The sequence below is a fragment of the Elgaria multicarinata genome, chromosome 16, assembly GCF_023053635.1.
Source record: "Elgaria multicarinata webbii isolate HBS135686 ecotype San Diego chromosome 16, rElgMul1.1.pri, whole genome shotgun sequence".
Taxonomy (NCBI): Eukaryota; Metazoa; Chordata; class Lepidosauria; order Squamata; family Anguidae; genus Elgaria; species Elgaria multicarinata.
The window spans coordinates 28,495,166-28,516,571 of record NC_086186.1 but is presented as its reverse complement, the minus strand read 5'-3'; the positions used below and the strand labels follow the sequence as shown (position 1 = coordinate 28,516,571).

General features: G+C 47.3%; 1 protein-coding gene across 1 annotated transcript in view; it reads right to left on the bottom strand.

Moving 5' to 3' along the window:
* The window catches only part of MAP2K1 (mitogen-activated protein kinase kinase 1), a 46,794-nt gene that overhangs the window by 5,674 nt on the left and 19,714 nt on the right, over positions 1-21,406 (bottom strand). The window contains exons 2-6 of the mRNA XM_063142155.1: positions 16,952-17,162; positions 15,998-16,144; positions 11,597-11,674; positions 8,945-8,996; positions 994-1,118 (exon numbers count right to left, since the gene is read on the bottom strand). Of these exons, the coding sequence (XP_062998225.1) occupies positions 994-1,118; positions 8,945-8,996; positions 11,597-11,674; positions 15,998-16,144; positions 16,952-17,162 (613 nt within the window). The remainder of the gene's footprint in view (positions 1-993; positions 1,119-8,944; positions 8,997-11,596; positions 11,675-15,997; positions 16,145-16,951; positions 17,163-21,406) is intronic.

Sequence of the window (21,406 nt, the reverse complement as noted above, 5' to 3'; positions counted from 1 at the left end):
AAATTTGCAACAGGAATGGGGGAAAACCCCATTCAGCCAGAACCCGGGGAGTGTGACAAAGGAAGCAACGTTGATGGGAGAGGTTTGAATCCATTTTTTTCAGTCAGGTCCTCATTTTTATTTTCCTTTTTTTCTTGGCTGCTGACAGCCCGGAAGCCCCTGCAACCAGGAAACCTTCAGGAATGCCATGCTCTTGAGGATTCCATAAGCACCAAAGAGAATTGCTAACTTCCTGTTTTAATTTCTGTCACTGATGTGCCATCTATTTATAAATGAATGAATCTATTAACCCCACGCCACAGAAAACCTGGCAGGAACCAGTGTGTCTCTGCGAGCTCCCATTGGGCCTGTTCAGACAACAGGCCAAGCCAGGGAGAGGCTGCGAACCCTTTTGCAATGAGCATGTTTGAACTGTGGTTATGTAGCCACCATGGTTAGGAATGATTCACATGACACACTAAGTCATGGTTCACACAACATGCTAAGCCATAATGTTTAGCTCAAAGTGCTTAACCACCGTGTTGTCTGAATAGAGTCACTGAAACCGATCCTAGAAATAAAGGTAACCACTTGCCCCAAGGGAGGTAGCAGAGACTGGCCAGACACGGTTCAATTTGGCCTGCTTTTCACTCTCCCACCCTTCAACGCAACTGAAGTTCAGAGAGCGTAGGTTCCTGGCAAGGTCCGATCCCAGCAGCATCAGTCATGACTGCATGAAACTGATAAGAGATGAGCATGTACATAAATGCACCCAAGACTTTGTTTCATAGACACAATTGCAAAGCGCATAGAATCATAAAATAGCAGAGTTGGAAGGGGCCTACAAGGCCATCTAGTCCAACCCCCTGCTCATGTGTGACAACATAAAGTTGTCACACATGAAATACCCACATGAGGGTTGTACTCACAAAAATCCCTACACTGAACTGCACTCTGCGTAGGCCTTTTGTCACGTGTGAATTGGACCGTCACGGTTTTGCCATCTGTACTTACGGACATGTAGGACCTTGTGCCCACAAAGGAGTTTGCCATTGAATCTATCAGTTGTCCACTGACACCAAAATCACAAAGCTTGATCTCCCCTCTAGAGTTAACCAAAATGTTGGATGGCTTAACATCTGGGGAAAAAGAAAAGGTGAATGGACGATATTTTAATTATGTATTTGAGGCATTTCTGCCCTGCCTTTCCATCTTTGATGCTCATGGGATATTAAAATGAAATGGGAGGGTGGGGGAGGGAGGGAGGGAGGGAATCACACCATGACCGTGACAAAGAAACGAAAACAAAAAGGTGAGGGTGGAAATGCTTCCTTTCCCCTTCCTCTCCATTCCCCTTCCAAATGCACCCATTCCCTTTTAATAGTACCGCGGGTTGTCCTTCAGCGGAGGGCTTACTAAACCTCACACAGGCGGGCGCAAGGGATTCTGACCTCCCACATCTTCGCATTCATTGGCTTTGTGAGCCCTGCATTTTTACTACAACCCCCAAACATTCTGAGGTGGTGTAAATTGGGTGAGCCACCCATACGTGGTCCAAACATAATCCGTTCATAGAATCATAGGATAGTAGAGCTGGAAGGGACCTATAAGGCCGTCGAGTCTATATGTGGTCCCAGCGGTTTCAAACTCCGTCCAAAATACAAAATGGATCACATGGGTCTTTGTGGATTGCTTCAAAGAATGACTGGACCAAGAGGAGGAGGAGGAGGAGGAGGAAAAGGCTCCTCAAATCACGAAGAAAAACAGTTAGGAAAACTGGAGAGAATGCTGTAGCACCTTAAAGAGACTCTCTTTTAGGTCCCACTGAATTGCCTTACACAAAATCCAACCCCACGGGTTCATCTAAATCAGTAGTGTTTATCCAACGCTCCACAACCAAGCGCTCTCCAGATGTGTTGGGACTACAACCCCCAATACAACAATACAGAGGGCAGCAGATGAAATTGACAAAATAGAATAATGCTAACCAGCACACAACCGCTAAAATAATAAATGATATCAAAAGAACTGGGGGGGGGTGGTAAACAGACAATTTATATAACTTATCATAGGTGGAACAAACATTTTATATAACTTACCATATATTAAATGTAAGAATACAGTGATAATTTACACACACAGAAAATTGTTTTGAAATACTCAAACCTTTACGAAACTAAACAAATTGTTAAGAATAACCAAACACAAACGGTTTACAAAAACAGGGATAGCTGAATTACAGGCCTCCGGCCTCTTTCACCTGTTTCGCAACTGCTTTGTCAGAGTTAAAATATCACGGACAACTTGACACTGTTTATGGGTGGGGAAAGAGGAGGATTTGTTTAATTTATTCCTCAGTTTTCAAAAAGACTTTTGAGTCCTCCAAAAAAGGATTGACTTACATCCCCAGCCAGAAAACACAAATCTTCAGGAGCGGTGAGTTCTTTTTCCACCCATAAACATTGTCAAGTTGTTCGCTTGATTATTTCAAAACAATTTGTTTGGTTTTTGTCAATTATCACTGTAGTCTTACTTTTAATATATGGTAAGTTATATAAAATGTCTGGTTACCACCCCAGTTCTGTTGATATTCAATATTTTAGCAGTTGTGTGCTGGTTAGCATTATTCTATTTGGACTACAACCCCCATCATCTCAAGCCAGCGCAACGTCTGCTCAGATTGGTAGCAGCTCACCGATGGAGAGGCCCTCCTCTTGCCCAGGGATGCCACCTGGAACTGAACGTGGGGCCTTCTGCATCCAAAACATGGACCCTTCCACGCGGGTCTAGCCCCCCTCCCAGGCGTCGGCCCTCCAGCTCAGCGGGAGAGCCCCTGCGCGGCATGAAGAAGGCCCCAGGTTGAACCCCCAGCATCTCCAGGTAGGGCCAGGAAGAAATCCTACCTGAAACTGCCACTACCAGTCACTGTGGACAGTACTGGGCTAGATGGACCAGGAGCCATTGGCATAAATAAGTGTTTGCAGGCGACCATTGGCCTCGATAGATGTCAGGTTATAGAAATCTACCCTCAGCGGGATTGGTTTATTTTTAACTCAATCGGATCCATTTACCGAGAACAGTTCTCCCTCATCCCCACCCGCAGGGTCAATGCAGGAATTCCCAGCTCAGTTCGTTTACACACAGCTCTTTTACCACACTGGCTTCCACACCGGGACAAGACTTGCTACCTTTACTGTTTTATTGAGAGGGGCCACCCTTTCATTTTCGCACGAGCAGAGTGCCGTGGGGCGAAAGCTACAACGGCACCAGATCACTTGCTGTTTAAAAAAAAAACCAGTTTGGGGAGGCCACAGTCCAAGCCCCTGCTCAGTCACGAAGCACACCGGGCGTCACGCTCACACGTTTTTCTCCCCAAAACTCCCAGCCTAACCCACCTCACACGGTTGTTGTGAAATGATAATGGGAGAGAAATCATGTACCACTTGGGATTAATTTTTTTTAAAATAAAACATATTCAGTGAAGGTGTGCGTTTTTGTGAGTAGCTGCAAATATCTCTCATGCAAACAGGGAGGCTGCAGTAAGCCCATATACACCAGTTGCTGGGGAACATGGGCGGGAGGGTGCTGTTGCGGGTCCCTGTGTGAACAGAGTGCTGGACTTCACAGACCCTTGGTCTGATCCAGTCTCAGGGCTCTTCTGATGTCCCCATTCATCCCCATTTGCTCCAAATCTTACATCGCTCCCAGAAGAGGCATCAAAAGCAGGGACAGGTAGACCCCAGGACTTTGCACAAGGAGGACTGAGTCAACAAAGGTAAGCAAGTAGACACTGGGCTCACGGCCAGAAGGACGAAGTGGTGGGGAATGGTGGAAAGCCACGCCGAGGAGGGGCTGAGGGTCAAAGGGAGGGCGCAGGCGTTGCGTGTCGAAAGTCCTGGGATTTCCCCAAACAAATGACCATCTTTGCATGCCAGGGACCAATAAACCCAAACAGGACCAATAAACCCAAACCAGTTTGTCCAAATGGACCCGACAAGCAATAAGTTCCTCAAGTCCTTATCTTTGGACAAGCTTGCAGAAGACATGTTTTTCCTGCTAAAGTCCATCATTCATTGGACCCTCTTGGTCAATTTAGATCCACTGGATTCTTGTAATGGAACTAGATCAACTGAAAGGGTCTGGTGGGGCTTTTCTTTTTGCGGAAGTCGAAGCTCAGTGGAGAAAAATGTGGTTGCCTGAATCAAGTCAGATATCTATCCATCTGACATCGGGAAAACACACACACACGCACGTACGCACACACGCACAGAGGCAGCCCTGCTTCCTTAAATGAAGGCTGCAGGTAACTAGGCAACTGCAAACTGACTATTTATGAGTGCTCCGGCACTGGAAGCAATTCTTTTCATCTTTCCTGCTGTAGGCGCAGGACATCACTCTGTAGAACAGAGCACTTATCCAGTCACGAGTGGCACATTAAGCCTTATGAAGTAGGCAGACATATATATCTGCAATCAATTCTAGCAGGGGGGGGCAGGGGAAGAGCCACAGAAGAGGGTAGAGAGTTCAAGGAGCAGAAGAAGCCGCCGCCCACGACTTCCACTTGTGGATTCAGAAAGGGGTGGGTGGGTGGGGAGGGTGCGCCAAAGGCCCATGGTTCCTTCCCCGCTGCTACTTTAGAAAGCCCGCTGCGGGCACTATTTAAAAAAGGAGCATCCATAGAATTTTCTAGAAGGGCAGCTATGTCCATCTGTGGCATTTGATGAAGCAGACTGATGCCACAATAACTGTGTTCGCCTTTAAGCTGCCACGAGATGCTTTGTGGTTTTTCCACGGAAGTTGCTTTTAACACAGGAACACCAGAAGCTGCTACATACGGAATCAGACCTTTGGTCCACCTAGGCCAGTATTGTCGACACGGAGTTTTTCCAGGAGTTTTTCCAGCCCTACCTGAAGTTGCTGCCAGGGATCGAACCTGAGACCTTCTACATGCAAAGCAAGGGCTCTACCACTGAGCCACGGCCCCTCCCTGAGGGGGAGCGGCTTTCCATCAAGCCCCACCCCTTTGTCCTCGGGCTCAGGACTGCATAAAGCGAAGTAGTGAGATGACAGCTCCCCATCTCTAGACCGAGGGCTCGTTTCTTGCACAGACGCAGCTCCGTGCGTGCACTCACCCCTTGCCTTTGCAGACACTCAACCCACCGACTGGTAAGGGGCTGGGAACATGCCCCTGCTGAGCCCCTGGTCTTCACCTGACTCTCTGTGTTGGAGCTCGTAGCACTGTCCTCTTTGGACTCTAACATAGCGTGTTCCCCAGCTCTAGTGCTAAGCAGCAAACCTCCAAGCAGGGGAGGCTGGTGGCTCTGAGGTCAGTGGGGCGGCGAATCCGCTCTGGGTTTCAGCCAGAACCAGTCAGCACTCCAAAGGGGCTCTCCAAGGTGCAAAGCCTGGTCTGTGCCGTGTTGAAGCTTTCATGTGCACGGCCATCACAGCAAGCTGAAAAGCAGCGGCCTTGTGCATCACTGCGGGTTTCGTACGTGCGTATCTGCACAGTCCCCACTCACTGTCTTCCTGGATGAAATATTTAGCCACGGCTCCCACTGACCTTCCCCCAACCCCGCTGTCATAACATCCCCGTGTTTTATGGCTGCAGAAAGAGCCGGCTGAGAGCCTAAGTAAATGCGGTCAATTAGACTAATGCAAGGGTGTAGCGCTGGTGCTTTATCGCTCCCTTGCTGACACAGAAGCCAAAACGCTGTCCAGCCTATTTATGGCCCTCAGAGGAGTGCAGGGTGGCTCACTCCCAGCCCGCCCTTGTGCCTCTCTCGCCGTTCCGCACAGTGTCTTCACCGCCTTGCTTTCCATGTCAGTGAAACACTCCCCATCTGGAAAAGGTGAACCACATGTGCGCTGCTGCACAGACTCCCGGGGAAGCCCTGATGGGCCTTCACAGGCGGGCTGCGTCCCACTCCCTCGAAGGAGGCCCTGCCCAGCCTTCTCTCCTCCTCCCTCAGCCGGCGCTGGGCAGCCGGAGGAAGCCGAAGGAGGCCCTGCCCAGCCTTCTCTCCTCCTTCAATGAAAACTTCCCACAATTGCCTTGAAAGACGGCCGTGGCACAAACCTTTACAATGCTACTCCGTTTTTTCAGGGAGAAAAGAAGGGGGGAAAGGTTTTCCGGGTGCAAAGGATTTATTGATACAAAGCCCAACGCGTTTCGGCCTGTGTCTTTTCAAAAGGCCTCTCTTCCGGCAGGCCCATCCAGTAGAATTTTAGGATACTTTTAATATGCTCTTAGGATGTTTTTAACAGATCTATGTTATGTTTTATATATATCTATAGATATATATAACATAGATCTATATGCTATGTTTTTAATCAGTATTTCTGTGTATTTTATGCTATTTCTTGTTCCCCGCCTCGATCCAATCAGAGAGGCTGGTAAGAAATATTATATTATTATTATTATTATTATTATTATTATTATTATTATTATTATTATTATTCAGGGGGTTGTAAGAAGTCTGCAGATTTTCCTCTAACACTGGGCTGCGTCTTCTAATTCTTGTTGTAGTCGCCAACTAGTATTAGATGACACAGCCCAGTGTTAAGAGGAAAATCTGCATTCTTCTTATAGAATCATAGAATAGTAGACTTGGAAGGGGCCTCTAAGGCCATCGAGTCCAACCCCCTGCTCAATGCAGGAATCCACCCTAAAGCATAAATGAAGGAGGCCTTTTGAAAAGACACAGGCCGAAACGCTTCGGGCTTTGCATCAATAAATCCTTTGCATCCTGAGAACCTGTTTCTCCCTTCTTTTCACCTGACTTGGATGCTTTTCCGCCTTTGTTTTTTTGATTTTCCATTTTTACAGTGAGAGGTCATAAACGTCTGAGCGTTTTCCACAAGTCATTCTTGTTTGTGTTTAAAGGAGGCGTAGGTAAATTTTAATCTGTTCTAGCACGGAGCAAATTTGCATTCTGATGGGGATTTTCTTCCCTGTGAGCTTCGCCGGAGTTTTTTTTGTGCCATTACCCAGCCCGCATAATAAGGGGATGAGATTCAAAAATAAAACCCATGTATTCCAATCGTAGGATCCACATTTCTTTGGCAGCCCCCTCCTGTATCCCACAACAGCACCCCGACCTGCGAGAGGGGAGAAAGAATTGTACTGAAAGTGGTACATGGAAATACATGGATGAAATGAAAGTGAAGCATCTATCCTAGGATTAGAATCAGAGGAGATATCCTCGGTGGGAAGGAAGAGTTTAAAAGTTTGAATGTGCTTGATGCTTGTAATCTTTATCAATCAACCTGTTCAAGTAAAACCACTGACTGTTCTAGCTGCTTCATATATAAAAATAGATATAAATGTATGATCTTTCTGAGCCTTTTAATCTCTTATTCACCGGACTTCTCCAGCTTTATTGATTTCCTCTGCCCAAACATCCAATAGCGGCTGTCAGGCAGAGACAGCCGAAGAGAACACGCTTTGAGATATTGACTTTTCAAAACAGCATCTCTGGGTCTGTAAACACCAAGTCGCGCTTGGCTCCACAGGAGCTGTGAAAGAGTCGTGTTGGGATACAGATTCGCCTTGCTATTAAATAACTGCTGAGCAGCTGCCCACGTTGGTGAGCTGACACAGGAGGTTAACTTCACACTGTATTTGGAGGTGGGAATTGGTTTAAAAATACATGCTCTCCATGAAGCTGCAGGTACCTTCAAACTAACGAAGGCAGAAGCAGCTAGGCACGGACAAGGCTCCTTGGAATAATAAATGATGGAGTCACAATGCATTGATTTATTGCATTGATTTATTTGTTGCATTTATACCCTACCTTTCCACCAAAAATGGCACTCAAGGCACTGGCAATAATAAAACTGAGATTAAGAGAAAACTTAATTAAAACATAACATAAAACAAATAAATTAAAAAAAAAAACAGAAATAAAAGAAACATACAGCACCCAGCCGCCCAGAGAGCTTCAGCTGTTGGGCGGTATAGAAATGCAATAAATAAATAAACACCTTCCAAAACAGACCAGCTTAAATGCCAAAGGCCTGCCTGAACAAAAACATCTTTGTCTGCCAGTGAAGGACAGCAGAGAGGGGGCCAACCGAGCCTCACTTGACAGGGAGTTCCAAAGCCTGGCAGCCACCACCAAGAAGACCCTCTCTCGCATCCTTACCAAACATGCCCCTGATGGCAGCGGGACCAAAAGATGGACCTCCCTGGGATACAGCCCTGCTGGGGGATACTAGAAGGGGCCATCAACCTCAGCACCATGTTTCAAACAGTGGCCAGCCAGCTGCATCCAGGAACCACATATTACATTTTGATCCTGCATTTCCTCCAAGGCAGTAAATCTGGTCCCTCCCTGGCCCTCACATGTGACCCTCACCACAATTCTGTCAGGTAGGTAAGCCTGGCATAGGGTGACAGGCCCAAGATTATCCAGTGAACTTCATGACAGAGTGAGCAACTAAACCCAGGTCCACCCTGGCCTACATCCAAAACTATACCCACTAGGCCACATTGCTCTTAAAGCTACCCTTTAAAAGATCTTAAAGGACACTGAGTCCCGATCTGGACATGGGTCAAAGAGTTGGATAGAGACTTTCAACAAGCCCACATGTTCTCAAAATAAATATATATATTAGCTGACTTTCAACACACACAGAGAGACAGAGTTATATAGCCAAATCGTGCAGACGAGGGGTGTCAAACCTCTTTCAGCCCAAGAGCTAAATTCAGTTTTGGAGAAGCCATTCCAGTGGTTTCCGGGGCCAAAGGCAAAAAAGGCGGGGCCAAAAAGAGCCACGGGCAAAAGCCAGGAAGCCACCAAACAATCGGCACTCCGGGAAAGGGGGCGTCGGCCTAGGAAGGGGGCGTGGTCATCTGAGGAATCCAGAGAGCCTGAGGTTCTCCACCCCGGTATAGAGAAAGGAATGTAAAAGCAATTACGAGCATTCAGAATATACTCAAATAGGAAGAATACATCCTTACCTCTGTGCATTATCTTATGTTTCTCTCTCAGATACGTTAGGCCTTTTATTACCTGCAGCCCAAAAACAAAAAGCTTTAATTAAAACAAAAACTATCAGCAGAAATGAGAGCTCATAAATCGTACAAAAGTCATTAAGGGAAAGTGGCAATATTTCTCCTCAGTGGACCCAAGCCCACTGAACAGCCTGTCCTGATGCGTCAGACCTCGGAGAATGGATTTTGACCTGCAATGAACTTTGGAATCCATCACAAAACCAATCTCCTAATTTGGCTCCACCGGCTTTTGTGGAATTTCAATGAAGCTGCTCAGATTACGTTTGATCATTCTCTCAAAACCACTACTTTCTAAAAACAAAAAATAAATACAAATTACTCCTTGTCTCTTAATCAAGATCAAGAGCCAAGCAACCTATCATTACTAGGGAGGGAGAAACATACGGTTGTTTCACTCCCGCAATTTCAGTCCTCCAGAAGCTGTATGGAAGTTACTTTCCTTCAACGCTTCCTCACGCCCATCGCAGCTGAACGACATTCGCTTCTTCTTCCCCTCAGGCCTCAAGCCCACCTCCTTCCCTCTTAACCCACATTTTAAAGCTCAGCTTTTCCTAGGGCCACTTCTCCTCCTCCTCCTCCTCCACCGCCTCAGAGCGTTTGCCTCCGTCTCCAACACCATCCCTGCCGGCAAAATGGCCTGTCCGAGGAGGCCTCGATGGGCAAAGCCTAAGGCCTTCCTTCTATCCCCACCTTTGTGGTTTTCTCCCTGGGCACCTGCAAGGTGCGGAGCTATATGGGAGCTGTAGTTCCCCGACCGCCTCAGACTCCTGGCTAGGGTGTAGAAACGTGCTGTTCAGCTGTTGAAGCTTGAGCTTTGAATGTTTTTGAGCTTGCAAATTTTTTTGCACATCTATACAGCTCAAGCTTCAGTTTAAAAGAAAAATGAGCAAAATCAGTCTGGTAGATCTCAAGTAATAACTTTACACTACCATATCCTTATTTAAGATTTGTCCCAAACCTTCAGGTGGTCCTGGAAAATATTTTATTGTTTCGTTGACATCAGAGAGGAAGAGGAGGAGACAACTAAGGGCATAGCTAGATGGGGCGATATCCCGGGGATCGCCCCAGGATCATCCCTGTGCATCCACATGACGCACAGGGCATCTCGAGAGCGATATCGCTCTACCCTTTAGTCCCGCTTTTCCCACGGTCTTGGGATCATCCCGAGACCGCGGAACGTGTGGCCGGGCGTCGCAGGTTGTTCTGGCTCCTCACGAGTAACCGCCGGGCACGGAGCTCTGTGCCCATCAGGGGTGGGGTGGGGGGGAGCGGGGAAATTTATTTTTATTTTTAAAAAACCCTCAGCTTTTGCACCTGAGTGCTCCGTCTCCTTTAAAAACAAAAACAAAATGGCGGGCGTGACATCCTCTTCCTCCTAGGACGTCGCGCGCCATGTGTAGACAGAGGGGGAGATCTCGTGATAACCATATCGGAGATCCTCCCTCCTCCGTCGCGCTAGACCCAGTAGGTCTAGCCACGGCCTAATAGACAGCAGAGAGCAAGAGGAGGGCTGTCACATTCCACGTTTCTCTCTCTCCCTTCCTCTTACCTGCCTGCACTCTGATCCTAAGCTATTCCACATGTGGGTGAATGTAAGGGAAATATATAAATTACGGTAAACAAGTTCTCAGTGGGTGACTCTAGTGCAGTGGCCTCCACTATTGTTTCAAGCTGGAGCCACTTTGGCTGCAGGCACCACCACTGAGGACCACTTTGGGCCCTCTCCTGGCCGTGGCTGCCCTCTCCTCTTCCCCTTTCCGGGTCAAGCAGTGATGCTGTGCACCAGACGCAGCTGGAGGTCTCTGGTGGCCTCTTCGCCTCATCCCCCTCCACTTCGTCCAAGCAACATCTCATCAGCCAGTCACCAGGCAGGCAAATTCTGACAGGCTTGGGCCCTCTCCTCATCCCTGAGGGTGCTCTGCCTTACTCACTGCTGCAAAGGCTCTCAAGTGCAGGTCCTCGTTTCTCTCTCTCTCGCCCACATCTTCAATTTCCCCTCCACCTTCAACACCAGCGCAGCACTGCAGCTGGCCTATCGCGTTGCTCTTGGCCTCTTGGGTTCCTCCCCTGCCACACTAATTGGCCAATGGCTCCAGCTGATGAGCGGCAGACTCCCCACCCCAAAGTCTTCTCAGGTGGCCCACATCACAGCAGCCAGCCCATTGCTAAAGCAAACAGCAGGGTAAAGCTAGGGACCCCCTGCTGCGAGAGAGCAGCTCCTGCAAAATGAGAGGGCGTGAATGCATGCAGGCAATGCATGAGAAAGCGCCATCCATCAGGAGACTGGGAGCTACCAGAGGCCCTCAAGCCTTGCTGTGAAGAATACCACTGTAGTGGCTGTCCAAACCAAGAGCTGCTACTGTCAACTTAAGGCTTCCGATTGCAGGCGGGGCGGGGCCTTTTTCACGGGCTGTATCTCCTGTGCAAAGCAGATCTTACTACAGGCATACTATTTAGAAGGGGAAAGCAATGCATTCTGAACCCCAGTCAGATTTGCCCATTTCAGTTTTTACTCAAGGAAAAATCTTCACCAGCTGTCTCTGCCTTCTGCCTTCACATTTGAATTCCGCTCCCTGAATGCCAAAACAACGTACTTACGGCAATGCTGACTTTGCCTAGAATCTGTTCAGGGATTCTGCCAGCCTTTTTCAGGACTTGATCCAAAGAGCCACCATCCTAAGAAGAAATGTTTCAACATTCAGAGTATGGATGGTGTTTATCCTCAAAGTGTCAAAGGCTCTCATAGGAAAAAGACATCTGACAGCAGAAAAGGAAGAGTTCCGCCTTGCTTTCAATGGAGCTTCCCGGCAAAAAGATTTCAAAAGGGAAGATTTAAGGACAGAGCAAGGCAATGCCATTCGGAGTGACTCCTTACGTGCAACTTGTGGGAGGGAAAGGGACACCTGTTCCTAGAGCAGCTATGGCCCACCTCTCTACTTAAACAACACTTTAAAGGTTCACAAGTGACAGTATGCAAAGAGACACTTTCCTCCCTATTCTCCCCCACTCTCCAAAATTTCCATTGCTTTTAGCCTTGCACAGGTGTGGAGAACATGTAACTCTCCAGATGTTGCTGGACTGCAACTTCCATCAGCCCTATCCAGCATAGCCAATGGTGAGGAATCACAGAATAGTAGAGTTGGAAGGGTACCATAAGGCCATCTAGTCCAACCCCCTGCTCAATGCAGGAATCCACCTTAAAGCCTCCCTGACAGATGGTTGTCCAGCTGCCTCTTGAATGACTCCAGTGTGGGAGAGCCCACAACCTCCCTAGGTAGAGGTTGTAGAGGGCAAAGGATGGGCATGATCCATTGGCGCCTGTCCACTGCACCAGCTGCTCACAGTGGCTCACTTACATTGTAACCCTGTACAAATGAATGCAAGTAGCCAGGTGCGAAAACATGGGTTTGGGGGGAAATGGCAAAGAAGACACTATCAAGCAACACAGAAAGCCAATTGGCCTGAGAATTCAATCTCAAAGTAAATCACACCCATAGATTATCAGGGCTTGGTTTAATGTATTACAGAACACAAACACACCCTTTCCAAGTTAAATACATGCTGCTGTTGCTAAGAGCTTATCCAGGAGAGGGAAAACGGTATGAGCTTCATTTATTTTTAGTAAAAACACAGCCATTTTAAGTCAAGAGCAGCAAACAGATCCCACCTCTGGTAGAAAAGCAAGAAAAGTCAAAATCTTGATTTCTTCACTGCAAAGAGTGTGTGTGTGTGTGTGTGGAGTGGGGTGGGTGGGAAATGTCTAACTTTTTGAAGTCAGGGAGGTTTGCTGTGTTCCAGCCTTCTTAAAGTTTTGGGTCAAGCCCAAATCTTGATTAATAAGGTACAAATAGTCCCTGTATGTATATATGCCTTTAACCCCAGTTGTGTCTAAGAAAAAACTAGTGTGGGTGAGACTCAGGTCCAAATTGCTGCCAAGGCAAGAAGTAAACTGGGTGCCCTTGGACATGTTCATCCTCATTATGTTGTGTCATTGCAAACGGAAAGGGAAAGTTCTTTGTACTGTTCACAATATTGTGGAAGTCATAGAGAATGGTGGGCTCAAAGGCTCACAGTTAACAATTTTCATTACGTTTTGCTGGCAAAGTTGCTTGCAGATGCTGTGAATTTAACAGTCAGAGATGAACGCAACTATGCTACTGTGTAGTCACACTGATTGGGTTCAGACAACACAATAACCAATGGTGATTTAAATAGTCAACGGTTGGTTATTTAACCCACCATGGTTTATTGCATTGTGTGGAGGAAAAAAAGCAGTTTGAGGAAGAAAAAGTGCAGACGGGGGGAGATTCTGTTTCTCCTTCCCACCCACTGAACTCTAAAATCCCACCCCAGGATGGAACCTGCCTCCATCATGCGTAGCTGCATCCCATTGAACTTTCGGCCCTCCCTTGTGCCTCTCTTCCATCCGCCTTCACTTTGAGTTTTGGTTTGCTTTCCTCAGCACTTACATTTTCAATTGATTTGGAATAGAAAAAAATATCCCAATTTACAAGAAGTATTAGGAACAGAAAACCTTCTGTTAGGGCAGGGCAGAAATAAATGTGCATAACGTTGCTTGAAAAAACAATAAAAGAAAAACAGCTATTTTTGTAATTACCAAGTACCTTTCACTTTAGCCCGAAAGCTGTCGTCCCCCCCCCCCCACACACATAACATTTGGGAACACACACGATATTGTTCAACGTCTCTTCTGGGAATGAACAGAGGGAAGGATTTAATTGACCTCTAATCACAGAAACGGTGTTCTAAAAGTGGGGGTTCCATCTGGCTAGGCAAAGGCAGACAGATGCTAAGGCTAAAGTGTAATGTTTTCCCCATCAGAGAGAAAACAAGATAAAATATAAAGTTAAGCATGCTACATTGGAGAGGAGGAGTTTAAAAAAAAGAATGAATGATTGGGGCAGCCTCAGCCAGAACTGATCACCATCCTGCTACACACACATGTCAAAAAGTAAGGACCAGTCGTAGGATGGGGAGAAAGAAGTGAGGCCGCACTGATTTTTATTGAGCGGAAGGCCTATACTTCTTGTTTCTCGATTTAGGTAGGAAACATCCAAGGAAGCTCTTGGCTAAGAAAGAGGTGTTTGGCCATCTAAACAAAAACCCTGCAACAGTAGCTATTTTGACCTTAAGAGAAATTCTGAGACCAATATTTATTAGGTCACAAAATGTGCAACCTTTCGAGATCTCTGGAACTCGTTACTAGGAAAGATGTTATAAAAAGCAGGCTGCCTCTCTGGCTCGCCAGTCTGAGGGAGAAACATCCTGATTTCCACTATTTCAATCCTCCAGGAGCTGTTAGGAGGTTACTTTCCTTCAATGCAACCAAAGACTTTTGGCCCTGGCTTCCTCACACCCATTGCCACTGAACGACATTCGCTTCTTCCCCTCAGGCCTCAAGCCCACCTCCTTTCTTCTTCCCCCACATTCTAAAGCCCGTCTTTTCCTAGGGCCACTTCTCCTCGTCTTCCGCCCCCCGCCTCAGAGTGTTCGCCTCCCGCCTCCACCACCACCCCTGTCACCAATATGGCTGCTCCAAGATCAGGCTTGGTTTCCAAAGCCCAAGGCCACTCCATCCCACCATCCCCACCTTTGTGTTTTTCTACCTGCGTGGCACTCAGCTACATAGTTCCCCAACCGCCTCAGACTCCTGGCCTGGGTGCGAAAACTTCTGAACTTTTACGAAGTTTAAATTTTTTCAACACATCTACACTGCTCAAGCTTCAGTTTAAAAGAAAAATGAGCAAAATTGGTCTGGTAGATCTCTAGTAATGCCTTATAATACCATATTTTTATATAAATCATAATGGCAAAGTCCATCCCCTTTGTTAATCCCCTCTACAGGAAAGCTGTGCTTCTGGCTAGAAGTTGCCAAGAGACATGCCTTCAGTCTACTGGATTCTTCAAGAGGGCCATTTATCGTAGAATCATAGAAGAGTTGGAAGGGGCCTACAAGGCCATCGAGTCCAACCCCCTGCTCAATGCAGGAATCCACCCTAAAGCATCCCTGACAGATGCTTGTCCAGCTGCCTCTTGAATGACTCTAGTGTGGGAGAGCCCACAACCTCCCTAGGTAACAGATTCCATTGTCGTACTGCTCTAACAGTCAGGAAGTTTTTCCTGATGTCCAGCTGGAATCTGGCTTCCTTTATCTTGAGCCCGTTATTCCGTGTCCTGCACTCTGGGAGGATCGAGAAGAGATCCTGGCCCTCCTCTGTGTGACAACCTTTTCAGTATTTGAAGAGTGCTATCATGTCTCCCCTCAATCTTCTCTTCTCCAGGCTAAACATGCCCAGTTCTTTCAGTCTCTCTTCATAGGGCTTTGTTTCCAGACCCCTGATCATCCTGGTTGCCCTCCTCTGAACACGCTCCAGCTTGTCTGCGTCCTTCTTGAATTGTGGAGCCCAGAACTGGACGCAATACTCTAGATGAGGCCTAACCAGGGCCGAATAGAGAGGAACCAGTACCTCACGTGACTTGGAAGCTATACTTCTATTAATGCAGCCCAAAATAGCATTTGCCTTTCTTGCAGCCGTATCACACTGTTGCCAGCCAACATTCTGTTTCAAGACACTGTATAAAGACATTGTTTTAAATCGATATTGTTTTTATGCTTTTGATGATTTAAAATTTTTGTATATCTGTTTTTAACGTTCATTGTTTTTAACTTTTGTAAACCGCCCAGAGAGCTTCAGCTATGGGGTGGTATATAAATGTAATAAAATAAAATAAATATACCATAATCATGCAAATTACAAAGAAAGACTGCCTCTTTTTTTTGCCTCTTGATGACCCAAAAGTTATGGCATTTTGAGCGCACGAGTAACTTTTTGGTATTCAGCCTTGCCACACGACTCATGATCCTAGAAACTCCTTAACATGTTCCTCTATCATCACACAGCACTCAGTGGGCAAAGCGTAACAGATATACAAGCGTATGTCTACAGCATGTCTACAGCAACAAAGAGACATACTTACCATGTGCTCCATGCAAATGCTGATCTCGCCATCACTGTAAAATGCTCCATAAAAGCCCACTATATAGGGAGAATTGCATTCATGCAAGACTTGCAGCTCCCGGATTATCTGGTTCCGAATGGCCGGCTTGATCTCTAGGTGAATTAACTGCAAAATGATCAATTACCATCAGTTTCTTCATTTGTTGACTCTTGGGAGTTAAAGGGAGGAAAAAGAGCATTCGCTGGATGCTGTGGCATGCTGTACATACATGAAAAAGCCATAGATTGTCCCAAGAGCTGCAAAACATCCTTTCCTGGAGGACTCCCTTAGGAAGTTGGGGGTGTGGACATAGCTATGTTATAGAAGACAAAAGCAATCTCTGCTAATGAGTGAACAAGAGCCATCATGAAAACTACTGCTTTCAGGTTGTGGCCATGCTACAGTTGCACCTGCCAGCTTTTAATGTGGCAGACGTACATGCAGCTCAAGTTACCAGTCACAATTGGCGGTGTGTGTGTGTGTGTGTGTGTGTGTGTGACAGAGAATGTAAGCAGCAGACTGTCCAAAATTAGCAAAAATTCCATTGGATAAGTTTAGTTCAGAGCTTGAAAGTAACATGGGACAGTTAATCCTATGACCCAACGCATGAAAAACAAGGGAGACAGCAGCACTTAATTTGCAGAGGTGTGTGTGTATGTGTGTGTGTGTAAAGGGGATTGCTTCTGTGGTAAAATGAAGCTTGCTGCCTCTCCAGTTCCTGGAGTTCATATCACAATCAGGTCTGTGCATTACCTGTGCATACTTGACCACACTGTGCAAGAACAGGAATTGGGAGTTTTATGGTCCTAGCATTTGGATAGGATTTCCTGTATAAAAGAAAATGTTCTAGAATGCCTTGCAATATCTACATTAATAGATTGACCCAGGGCAGCTTTGTCAATGGGAAATTATCAGGCCAGTGAAAACGCTCACCTTCCTTGCCATAATGAGGCCAGAAGGCTTGTGTGAAACTTTGAAGACCACCCCGCCATTTCCAGCACCCAGTTCACTGATTTTCTCAAAGTCATCATCCTTCAACTCCCCAACTTTTTGTTTCTGGGTAAGGAAGGCCTCGAGACGTTTCCGCTGCTGCTCATCGAGTTCTAACTCCTCCAACTTTTTCTGCAGAGCTTCCAGATTTGTCCTACGCAGCAAGAAGGGAGAAAGCAGAGAAAGAGACATTAACGGAGGAGGAAGAAGAAGGGCCCTTCAGCTGACGGGCTGGTCTGGAACTGGGTGTTTTATATCCCAGCCTAAAGAATATTGGGGATATCGCTCTCTTTCGCTCTCTCTGTCTCAGGCCAGAGGAAAGATGTTCCTAAATGTGTTAAATGAGCCTACAAACAAATCTTTTCTGCAGCATCCAGAGTTTTCTCCTTCCTTTATTCCTGTAATCCTAAACACACCTACTTGTAAGTAAGTGTTGTTGAAATCTATAGATCTTCTGAGTAAACATACTAACCCTGTCTTCACAGTTCTTAAAGAGAAATAACCTTGTTTTCTCAAGACGCTGAACTTGGGGCTCAAAACCAAACGCCACACCTCCTTGGGCACACAGCCACAAAATACACACTGCACTAGTTCCATAACAGTTGATGAAAACGCTTCACTTAGGACTCTGATGGATCCCCACCCCAGAGTATGGGTGTTCCACAGTTGCGGTATAGACATGGAGAAGGCATTCTATTTGCCCTTAAGTATGCTATCTATGGACATCTAAGTCAAAATCAGAGCTGTGTGGACTTCACATTAGAAACATTAATCTTCTGAACCAGGTAATCTGAATTCTTCATCCCCTCCCACTATTATGCATTATATTTGATATGTTATGCAAATTGGTGCAATTTTCTTAACATTTTGTTCTGCAATTTTTCTCCGTAGAATTTATTCTGGTTTTGCTCGTCAAAGGGAAAGCCAAAGAACAATGCAGGTACTGACACACACACATCTATAGGGTGACCATACGGAAAGGAGGACCGGGCTCCTGTATCTTTAACAGTTGTCTAGAAAATGGCATTTCAGCACGTGTCATTTGTAGGCATGCAGCACCTAGTGAAATTCCCTCTTCAACACAACAGTTAAAGCTGCAGGAACCCTGCCCTCTTTTGTATCTGGTCAAGAGGGCAGTGCTCCTGCAGCTTTAACTGTTGCAATGAAGTGGGAATTTCACCAGGTGCTGCATGCCTGCAAATGACACCTGCTGAAATGCCATTTTCTAAACAACTGTTAAAGATACAGGAGCCCAGTCCTCCTTTCCATATGGTCACCCTAACTACTAGACCCCTCCAAGCTTCTTGACCACACACTTTTAAGCATGTCTTTGCAACCATAAGAACTGGCACCTTTTTTTAAAAAACAGAAATCTAAAAACTGCACCCAACACTGCACTCCGCATTTTTCCTGCTTTCATACAGAATTACAGCCTACTCAGAGGCCCAGGTGTAGGAGGACGATGCAACACAAACAGTAACAACAGCAGAAACACCCTCAGTCCATAAGAATAGCCAGCCACGCCTTTGCAACACAAGGCAGAGTTAATTGTGGCTTCAACTCTTCCTTCCTCCACGCGGCCTTGTTGACTCAGCACTGCCGACTCATGTTCCAGTGAGCCACCACCACCTCTGTAAAAAGCGTCTCTGGTTCTGCAAGGGGGAATGGAGGCATAGATGGTTGGGACACCGTATCCTGCAGAGGCTGTGTAAATATTTCAGACACTTAACTGTGCCAATTCACAGGCAATTAGCTAACTGCCAACGCGCTGCATGAAAGCTTCTTGCTTGGCTTTCCCCGCTACACATATCAATGAAACATGTCTGTAGATGAAAGCAAAGTAGCACAAGGGGACATGAGGCAGCCTCAGTTCCTAAGGGGTCGTGCACAATTTACACCTTTTAAACTAGTGATTACAAGTGACTTTTCTTCCCCCTCAATTTGAATCAACTACCTGAATTTCAATCAACTCCCGATAAATAACTGCAATAGTCTTGTAGCAATTCGATTTGTGAAGCACCCCAAGGGCGCGTTCGGACCACACAAAAGCCAACCCAGTGGGAAGAGTCCACTCCACGGATGACTGGCGGCGTGCCGCTCTTGGGCGACATGCTAATCCTCGTTTGTGGAGAAGGCCATCAAGACAGGGTTGGCTCTTGCTCCCCCACCCCGCCCCGGTCTGCCCTTCCCACCAAATGGCGGCGCTGATTCCCCCTTACCATATTGGGGTGCCGCCATTCCAGGGGGAGGGGGGAAGAGACCCAGCGCACCTCCTTCTTGCTACGGCAGAGGCCGCAACGAAAGATGCGCCATGGCTGATGCTGCAGCAAGAAGTGGCGGAGCGATCTCCACTCCTGACAGGAGAGGAGATCCCTCCGCTGCCTTCTTGTAGCGGTCACAGTAGCAAAAAGGAAGAGGTGGATGGATTTCCTCTCCTGTCAGGAGAGGAGATCGTTCCGCCCCACTGTCTCCTTCCCTGGCGGAGCCATAGCGACAAGGAATGGGGCAGCTATAGCAACTAGGGTGGACCCTTGTTGCGATAGCTGTCCTGTTCCTTGTTGCTATGACCCTGCCAGGGAAGGAGACGTTGCGCAGTGATACATCCCGTCAGGGGATGGTATCCCTCTGCAACGTCTCCTTCCCCATTTGTTGCAATGCCGAAGGTGGAGAGAGACACTGTCGCAAGATTCTCTCCTGACAAGGTTCCCCCTCCTCGTCATAGCAACAAATTGCGAATGGAAGGGCAGGAGAATGCACTCACTCTTCCTGCGCCTTGCCCTCCGTGTCAGGATCTGTCCTGTCCTGCAGCACCATCTGGCAGCAGCTTTCCATATAACCAGCCTCAGGGCTTCACACGATGTGAGCCCTGGCTGGTAAAGCCTTGCAGGGTTCAGGCCCAGACCAGCAGACACTCCCAGGTGGGCTCATACAGAACAGCTGAGAGCAGCCAGGAAAGACCTGCATTTCCCCTTCAGTCTTTGCCACAGCAACACGGTCTCTCGTGCTAGCTGCAGCTGGTTCCTGACCATTTACTACTGCAGACCTTGCCTCGTTGGACCTCTTGTTCGTCTCGACCACGCCTCTGCCTCTGGCCCCTTCGCTACCTGGTACGTGCCTGAGCCTTGCTTTGCCTTTGACCATCGACTTTTGCCTCTGGCCCTTGCTTGGACTCCGTTCCTCATAGACTCTGCCTCTTGCCTTGTTCCCTGCCTGGACCTTGCCTGCTTGACTGGACTTCTCTTCTGCCTCTGGCCCCTGCTTGGATTCTGAACCTGTGTCTGACCTTGTGCCTGTTTCCTGGATCTACCTCCTGCCTCTGGCCCTCTGTCGGACTTTGCCACCTGAGACCCGTGTCTCACCACCAGCTTGCTCCACCAGTATTCCAACCGCCCAAGCCAGTTCCGTCTCCATCCATCCCGGCCCTGGCATTCCTGCCTAAGGACCCTGCCACCCATGCCCCGGATCATGACAGTTTGCTGCAAAGTGCTGGCAATGGGGCGGGGCGGGGTGGGGGGCGGGAGGAGCTCCTGCCACTCTCAAGCAGCAGTAGGAGTTCCTATCATCCCTCATCTCCAGTACTTTCCCCCCACGACGGGGGAAGGGACACTGTTGATTATTTGCATTGATTATTTCAGGGAAATAACCAACCATGGCATGATTCCCCCCGACAGACGACACAAGTCAACGGTGGACTGTTTAGCCTACCGTGAACTATTTAATCAACCATTGACTATTGTGTCGTCTGAATCCAGTCCAAGTGTGTCCTGCTAGCATGAAATGGTGGCCAGCTCGCATTTCCTGTCTCTGAAGAACTTTACAGCACATGCCAACGAAGGAGTAGATGGTAATGAAATCAGGAAGAGCCACCACCTTTACACTTTTCTAACACAAGAAGGAAATGAAACAAGCTAGCAATTGTCTACTAACAATTGCCCACCAGTCCCTGTAGAAATGCCATAAAACTGGGCTCTGTCAGATCTCTACCTCCACATGCTATATGAGCCACCAGACAGCAGTTGATGTCTAGCAGCTATGCAAGCCCATGTTTTAAGTTTGTGCACTAGAACCTTGTAAAACCAAAAAAGGAGTCACTTTTTGAGATTGCCACGGCTCAGAATGATCGTTTCTGCAACATTTGCAAAATGCACATGACACCGTGCTAAGAATATGCATCTGTTGCAGAACGGTGATGTTCTTCGAGCAACTCTCCTCCTCTTAAGTCAATGAGGCAGAGCTCCTCTTGCATGCCTGGCGCAAAACAGCTAAAGCATCAGCTAGGAGCAAGAGCTGGTGAAAACAGCTGCCTTCTGCCCCTTGTCTCTGTGCCGACAATCAGAAAACAAAATTAGAACAGGCTGTCATTAGGAGGAGGAGGAGGAGGAGAGAGCTTGCATTACT